This window comes from Cryptomeria japonica, chromosome 10 (genome assembly GCF_030272615.1).
Source record: "Cryptomeria japonica chromosome 10, Sugi_1.0, whole genome shotgun sequence".
NCBI lineage: Eukaryota > Viridiplantae > Streptophyta > Pinopsida > Cupressales > Cupressaceae > Cryptomeria > Cryptomeria japonica.
Window position 1 is genome coordinate 697,596,485 of NC_081414.1, and position 8,920 is coordinate 697,605,404.

General features: G+C 36.2%; 1 protein-coding gene across 1 annotated transcript; it reads right to left on the bottom strand.

The window, feature by feature from the left end:
* Window positions 1-2,750: 2,750 nt before the first annotated feature.
* On the bottom strand, window positions 2,751-3,410 carry LOC131859138 (F-box/kelch-repeat protein At5g43190-like). Its single transcript, XM_059212692.1, has one exon. The coding sequence runs from the start codon at window positions 3,408-3,410 to the stop codon at window positions 2,751-2,753; it is 660 nt and encodes a 219-aa protein (XP_059068675.1).
* Window positions 3,411-8,920: the final 5,510 nt, after the last annotated feature.

Consider the following 8,920-nt stretch of genomic DNA (forward strand, 5'->3'; position numbering starts at 1 on the left):
AAAACAATTCTAGAATTTATGAGAGTCTATGTTTCATGCCCCTCCTTTGTCGCCCAAAGAAGATTTTGGAGAAGTAGTTGCTAGGTCTACTCCCAATTGGGTAGAATTGAAGAACATTCTTCCTTGGCTCTGGGAATTTTTTCCCAGTATGTTAAAACCCCTAGAGAATATAATGCAAATTGAAGAGTCTAGGATGACTCTACTCCATTTGAATGCTATGGTTTTGATCTCTTTAAACCCAAATACATAAATTCATAAAATTATATCTTTTCAAGTAGAAAATAAGATTATTGCATGTGAAATTGAAATTTTGGGCTCATTAAATTCTTGCTTTCTATGCAAAATAAATGGGCATCTTAGAAAAGATTGCCCTAAAGCCATGGTCATACTATCTGGGGCTTTCAAGCCCTCTTATGGTTAATTGATAGATAATAACTTGTCTAAAAAGGAAGAGAAGTAAAACAAAAAGACTCCTTTGAAAAAGGTAGTGTTGTTGAAGCTAATGGGGAAAATGAGCTCAATTAGGGAGACAAATTGGTCTCTAATAAGATTATGGAAAAATGTATATCCTTGGATGACCTTCTATTTGAGGGAGAACTAGATATTATTAGGGCCAATGACACATCTTTTCTTAAAGATGGGATCATAGACCTAAACTTAAGTAGAACCCAAAAGTGAAAGGGTCCCTAGGAGCCAAAAATGCCCAAGAATTGGCTCTAAAGACCATTAAAGCTATAGCAGAGGTAGTCAAATTAAATTTGGTTGTATCCAACCAAGGAGTTGAGGATGGGGTTGAAGTCGATTGCTTTAGCCTAAAATTGGGAGATGATTCCTTTAGTAAAGAATTGCTGATATCTTGTATGAGCCCCCTATACTTGGCTTCTAGTATGGACATCCTTCCTTTCAAACTGAAGGCATGATCAGAGAAAGAAGATAGTAAGAAAAAAAAACTAAATGACGGACCTAAAAACCCTTACTCTAGCTCACTAAGAAAAATATCTCTAAAAAGGGAAAAGAGGATAAGATGCCCAAATATTTTGATAGGCTCTGTGAGAATCAAGGAAGTCCCATCCCTCCTAACCCATAATGAATTTCAAGATTGGCAATTAGAATGTGAGGGGGTTAGAGTCTTCTGATAGGAAATATGTGGTTGTAGCTTACAGGAAAAACAAAGTCTGCCTGGATATGTTTTTGATAAAGATAAACAGGTTTTACAGGGACTCGAAACCCAGAGTTTTACAGACCAAGGCCAGCAGCCAACCAGATAAAAAGCCTAAGAAAAACAGGGGACAAACCCCACACAGACCGAATGCCAAAAAACAAAACCAACAGAGCCAAAAAACAGGGCAAAGCACTCAACAAAGAGAGTGCACCAGTTCAACATTTTTCTGAATAATCTTCTTGTTAATTTTCTCCAAGTCCTCCATGATGAATCTAGAGGTTCTCTGGTCCTGACTCCGGCTCTTGGTTTTAGTGCAAGGAGTTTAAATTAATATGGGAATTAATTGATTGATTTAATTAGAGGATCTGGGACTAAGGTAATTTAATTTGATTTGATTGATTCAATCTTATGGAAGAATTGATTGTTATTGAATGGTTAAAGTAATTAATTAAATACTAACATATTTAATTAATATATAAGAAAGTTGGTATAGAAAACTGATGGTAAATTTGGGACGTCTACACCTCCAACATTAACTTCCAAAGCCCACAATAGATTCCATTGATCTTGTCCACATCCATTGTCGAAGTGTTCACTATAACTATCCTTAAAACAAGATTAGTTATAACCAAGTTTCACTCAAATTAAGAATCAATACCACAAAAAAAAAATTGTCTTCTTCAACCCTGAACTAGACTTGATATCAAATGAAAGCAGATTTACACCACCAATGTCATATTATTGACAAATTTCATACTAAATGAGTACCAAAGATAAGAATATACAGATATTTTCTTACATTAACCACAATATAAAATATATGAGAAAATATGTTACACTCATATTATTTATTTGTAAATTCTATCAATATTGTAGACAATTCTCTGCGCACCCATGTTTCATAACTGGAGTCAATTTCACCAAATACGGATGGCTGAATATTTATAGCTGATAAGTACAAAATATGTACGGTCAAGTCATAATCGCAAGCTTGAAAGTCATAATCAAACAGTCATCCATGGCGGCCGGGATGTTCGTCTCAACACACCATTGTTTGTGGTACGAGCCGTTACCACACGTAAACGAATGATTAATTTGATAGATTTAAAGCCCAATAATTGAGTACAACGATAGAAAAATCTCAACAACTACGCATCGCTTTCTATTGAATTCCCTACATAATCTATAACAACTCCATTCAATACACAAGCATACCAAAGATGGCTTACAAATACTTCTAATAAAACCTAGAACGAGCTATTTGAAAGCAAGAAATTTAGTAATAAAATAAGTCCAGCCGCCTTCAAACCAAAATTATTGAAGTAAATAAATTTTATATATTTTTTAAAATGAGGCTATAAACAAATAAAGAATAAATTTCCAAGGATTTGCAATACACAAGTGTATCTGTTCACCTCCTTCCTGCAATTTTCCCATATATGATTGACTGGCGAGCTATTTATTAAAAAAAATAAACAATCAAACAATAAATTTTCACAATTGTATATGTCCAACTCCTTCCTGCATTTAGTCCCATATATGCTTCGTACCAATTTTGAATCTTCAGAGTTGCTGCACCGCCCCAAACTTAAGAGAATTTAGTAGTTGGCATAATTTCCAATGGAAGGCATCTCATGCTCACATATCTCAAATCTGCAGGAAACTTGGGCAGCCAATTCCAAGAGCTTTTGCTCACATCATACACAAGTATCTCCATGCTCTCATTAGCTCTGAAACAGATTTTATCTCCTACTCCAACGCACTCAAACCAATTTGAATTGGAGCTCCTCCTAAATTCCTCACACACAGAGCTGGGCATTTTCCCAATCTCTTCCCACCTATAATCCTCCTTTGCCGTCTTCTGAAAAACTAACTCCCACATAATTATGCCTTTCAAACAGTGATTATCCTCGATTACCCCAACTACAAACACACCACTCTTACAACAAACAAGCCGAGCCCACAAAGTGTTGGCATCTGCTGTGGGCATAGCCATAACTCTGGTGATCCCCTGTTCAATATTGTAGGCCATTATGCCCCCACTGCCAGTCACACCGAACAAAGAATCCTTGAAGAAGAACAAATTTTCGTTTCTTATAACCACAACAGGAATGTTGCCTGCAACTTTCCATGCCTTTGTAGTCGAATTATATGCTTCTACTACAACTGTACCAGCGCTGCTCATGCCCACCACCATGACTGTATATTCGTCCATCTTATTCCCTACTGGTAAAATTGCCTTGGCCATGATTCTACTCACAGAAACCATTTTTGGCAGCGTCGACTACATTTGGGTAAGAGGATTGCAAACACAAAGTATTGGAGAATTAAAGCAAAAGGCAAACATTGGCGTTAATGTCTGCCAAAAGCAACCCAGAAGCAGATCCTCTGAAATTGATGGGGCAATCATGAGGCATGAAAGATAAAGAAATGGTTCGCCAAGTGTGCGTGAAGAAGGAATAAATTAGTGGGTGCAGCTGGGTTTTGGCAGGGCAAAGAATGAGAAATGGCTGGCTATTTCTTGCTATGAAATTGAAATGTTGCGATGAGAAGAGAGTGTTCCAGGCCTTGCAAACAGCCCTGAAACGGAAGAAGCAGTCCACTGGAAGACATTCCAGTATCTTCTCCATTAGATGTTCAGGCAAATCTGACCACATTGTTTGCTTACGAATTCTAAGAGCACCCATTTTCACGCCTAAAGACAATTATCCCAAATAGAGATTTGTCGAGTCATATCGCAGGCATGAAAATCATGGTCAAAGAAAGCCAACCAACCACGGCGATGAGGAATTTTTGTTGTCAATGCACCGTTGTTTAAGATAAGAGAGGGTCCACTAATTAATATCAATTCTTTACACGAGGTAGTTTGACCAAAGGTGGTCGGTTTGTGGGAAACTTCCTAGAATGTTTATTTTTTAACTTTTTATTTCTTCAATAAGATGGAATTACAGATTCATAAATTACAATGTTACAGTCACGTGAGCTTAACTCATTACAAACATAATCAATTCTCTAAGAAAACAATATAATGAGCTTAACTCATTACAAACATAATCAACTCTCTTAAAAAACATTATAATTTTGAGAAACAATTTACACTAATGAAAGTATTTTCTATAATCTATGTTCACCTCTTTATTGGCATCAATAACGTATTGTCTTAGAATGTTATAGAAAGGGTAACTCCCGCTTTCTAGGTGCTATAGGTCCAATCATTCATTTTCCCACCTAGGAAAGTTTTCATTTGAAACTTAAAATTTGGTAGCACAACTTTCAAGAGTTATAACATTTGACTTGGGCATTTGATTTTCTCTTAAAATATAACATCCCATATTGGATTAAGAAGTCTAGCCATTTTTTCCTATCCAAAGTAATAGATTCCAATAAATTCCTCCAAGCCTCTACAAAGTATAGAAAAATATAATACAAGCTCTTGGGTTCATCAAACCCAACAACCTCCACCTTCAATATGTCAACAATTTTTTCCTTCTACTTAAGGCATTTGCAACTTTGTTTGACCTTCCACTCTTGTGCTTCAAAACATAAGTATAAGTCTACAAAAACAACCCATTTTAAGTGCCTCTAATTTAACTTCCCTTGAGTATTGAGATACTACAAAATATCAATCATATTAAGTTTCTTTGTTTTAACCCATGCCACTTTTCTCTTTCACCTCTTTTCTTTCTCTCACTTTTATCCCATTCGTCTCTATTTCCCTATATCTCTCCCTATCTCTGTTTATCTCTGTTTATCTTTGTTTATCTCCACAACTCTCTTGTTCACTCCATCTCTCCTACTCTATTTCTCTATCTCTCCATTTATCTATCTCTTTCTTACTTTTCTCTATCCCTTTCTATCAATATAGTTTACTACATCTATCTCTATATCTCTCTACCTCTCCCTCTCCCTCTATCTATATGTATCCCTCTTTTCCTTTCCATCTCCATCTCCCTCTATATATTATCTATCTTTCCTTCTTTGTCCCCTCTTCTCTCTCTTCCTCTCTAGAGATATTCCTCTATTTCTCTACCTCTATATATTTATCTTCTCCCTCCTTCTCTCTATCTCTACCTCTCTCTCTTTCCATATCTCTTTATATCAATCCATAAAAATGAAAACTTCACTAAGATTAATATGTTTATCTCTCTCTCTCTCTCTCTCTCTCTCTCTCTCTCTCTCTCTCTCTCTCTCCATCTATACCTAGCTCTCTCCCTTTGTTTACCTACATCTCTCTATTCTCCACCCTCTATATCTATCCCCCTATCTGCCTTCCTCCTTCTCTATCTTCTCCCTCTCTATCTCTCTATATCTACCTCTTTCTCTCTTTCTCTTCCCATATGTCTTTATCTTCCCCCTATCTATACATCTCCCCTATCTCCACCTCTTCTTATTTCTCCCTCTCTATATATCTCTCCCTTTCCATTACTCTACATCTATCTCTCATTATCTCCCTCCCTCTCTACCTATCTCTCTCTCTTTCCCTTACCCCCTCTCTCTCTCCATATCCATCTCCCTCTATACCTATTTTTCTCCTTTTTCTCTATATCTATACTGATATATGTTAGGCCCAATATGGAAAGCTAATGTACTGAGAGGGGAGGGGTGAATCAGTACTCCAAAACTTTTCTTAAATAATAATTTTACTGTTATGCATAAACAAAATAGTGCAGTAACATAAAATAAAGTTAAAGCAAATAGATAACAATCATACATGATTCACTCCATAACACATATATTTTGGTTACACAGAAACTCTTGGTTAGAGAGAAAAACTGCGGTGGGGATGGTACCCACAAATTTCCTACTACAATAAAGAGTGCTCGGTTAGAGCTACATTTTAGCTATTTTTGATAGCTTACCCTATTAGGAGTAACAAGATCTGTTCGATCTACCTTGCTAAAGGATTTTACAACATTTATTCTAAATGTTGCACCTGGTTAGAGGCTTTACAATTTATAGACTTGATTAGAGTCTTTTACTCTGTTAAAGGTTTCTCTTTCAACTTCACAATATTACAATAAAATCATTACAAATATCTGCAACTTTACATCTGAAATGTTATAGCAAATTCTATGTGCTTAGAATAGATTACCTTGCTTATAGAATACCTTAGTAACCCATAAAGTAACTCGATAAACCCTTCTGTTTACTCTATTCTTCGACTATTCTCTGAAAACCTTCTCGGTGACCTCTGTGTCTCTGTAATAGTCTTCTTACACATACACATACCCTTAACTCATGCTATATAAATAGATCTCCTAAAAGAGTGATCTAATTCATTGCTTCAATCTTACAAACAAGATTCCTCGAGTGAATAACTATATAAAATATTTCATTGGTTAGATCGATCTCAAAATCATACACAACCTTCTGGTGCAATTTCCAATGTAATAATGGTTCGATGTGTCTCGATCTTGTAACACATTTTCATATGCATGTCCAGGTTCAATGTATCTAGTAACATGTTCTACTCGGTGTATATCAACTCAGTGTGTCATCTTTACTACTCAGTAGCCATAAAAAGATACTCGGTAGACAGCTCGGTGTGTACTACATTCTGTGACTGCTTTCTTCTGTAGCTGACTAGACTATGCATATTGACTTCTCTATGTATATCAACTGCATGATTCGGTAGTGCTAACTGACTAGAGTATATAGTATGACTTTGAATATAAAAACTAATGGCAACTTGATAAGTAGTAACAATCTCCCCTTTTGACATTAGTTGAGATGTTTAACAAAACTACTTTCAAAGTCATAACTCAAAAATCTATATACTTTGCAAAATGACTTATTCTTGACAATATATACAATAGTTAATGAAATAGTATAATCAGATATACTCCCCTTATCATTATACTGTACATAACTCTGATTTTGCATGCTTGGTTTTGTGCTTGTGTGCTCTGCTTACTATCCTTGGATACTCTACATACTCTGCTCAGTATACCCCCCTGTATACAATACTCCGAATATTGTATCAAAACTGTATCACTCCCTCAATATATTATATTATTCCCCGTATATAGTATCACTCCCCCTTTTTGACAAACATCAAAAACTTAATTTCCATCCAAGGGTGGTAACTGATCAAAAATAGATTTATACTTCTTCCGGGCATTAGTGAGTGCAACAGAGAGTGCATCCTTTACACTTTCCATTAAAGAAGTTTGTGCTTGAATATCAGCCAATAGGGATATTAAGCCATCAAGAGTGCTTCCCTCTTGTGTAGTAGATAGGCGTGTAGCTCGGTTAATCTATTCTTGAACTGATGAAAGATGAGAAAGGAATAATGTCTGGAGTGTCATTATATCCATCCTAATCTTATGTTCTCCAATTCTTTGTTCTAGTTGTTGAGCCATGAGCTGTTGAAGCTTTGTATAAATTTTTTGAATTGAATTGGGCTTAGTGGTCAACTTATTTGAGAGATCGGTGATCTCTTTCTTAATTGCATCAGTTTTATTCTTGATATCTTTAATGAATATAGAAAATGTACAAAGTTTCTGAAATAAATAAAGAATATGCTTGAGTTGAGGGGACAACTTAGCAATGAATTTGACAAGCTTAACTTTCCCAATAGCTAGAGCTTTTTGTACCTCTTCTATCATTTTTGTAGTAAGCTCCTTGTCTTTTAGCTTGCTCAAGTACTCAGATGCATCTACTCCGGATGTTTCTATTTGATTAAGGAGTTCATCTAGTTGAATGTGGATGGCTGGATCGATTGACACTGTAGCTGATGGTAGCATATCTGTCAGTAGTGTCTTCACCTTCTGAAGTACTTTATTATTCTTTTGAATGGCCATCTGTTTTTCTTGTTCGGCCTTTGCTTTGCATAGTTCACCGAAATCAATAAGTGCTTGCCCCTTTAATTTTGAGATATCCACATTGGGCAACACTATTGGTTTAGATAGATCAACTTTGAAACTATGCTTTTTCACCTTCTTTTCTTTACCTTTGGTTGGTTGGACCAAGAAAATAGCTTGAGAGGCTTGTTGACCCTCAGTAGGTTGCTCGATAGAGGCAACACTTTGGTCGGTTCCTATAGCTGTTGTGGTGTCTTTCGGTGTCTCGGTACTGGGTGTCTTAGCTGCTACATTTTTGGTCCTCGAGGGTGCTTGAGAGGTCTTTTCTTGAGTTGTACCTTTTGCTACTTCAGACTGGTGACCTTCGATGCCTTGTGTTGTATCCTGAGGACCTTCAGTAGAGACAAGTTGATTGATCGGTGGGTAAGGCTGAACTTGTTCTAAAACGGATTCACTAGATACAAGTTTTGCATATGTAGTGCCTTCTATCATTTCCTGCTCTAGTGCTTCTGCATCCATGACATCTTCATCAATTTGAATAGTGTCAGCGGGGTCTTGCTTGGTAGCATCAAGACCGTGCTCGGTGACATTAGGATCTTGCTTCATGACATCAACGATTTCAACTTTAGATTGTTCACTGGCATATTTAGTTTTGAAGATTTCCTACCATTTTTCTTTTGTCTCATTTTCTACATCAATATATAGCCCATTCATCAGTTTTAAGGCTCTCTGTTTGACAAGAAATTTTGAATTGTAGGTTGTCAAATGTTCCTTTATTTCTGCTATAGACATATCAGGAAATAGATGGACTAGACTTCTTTCTCTAATTTGTTTCTCTAACTCCATTGCATATTTCCACCTATTATCAATAAGCAAGTAAAGTTCATTTGGAAGTGACTTTACTAGTTCTAATGGAGCTAGCCAAAACTTTAGAAGTGTGCAAATAACAGCTTCT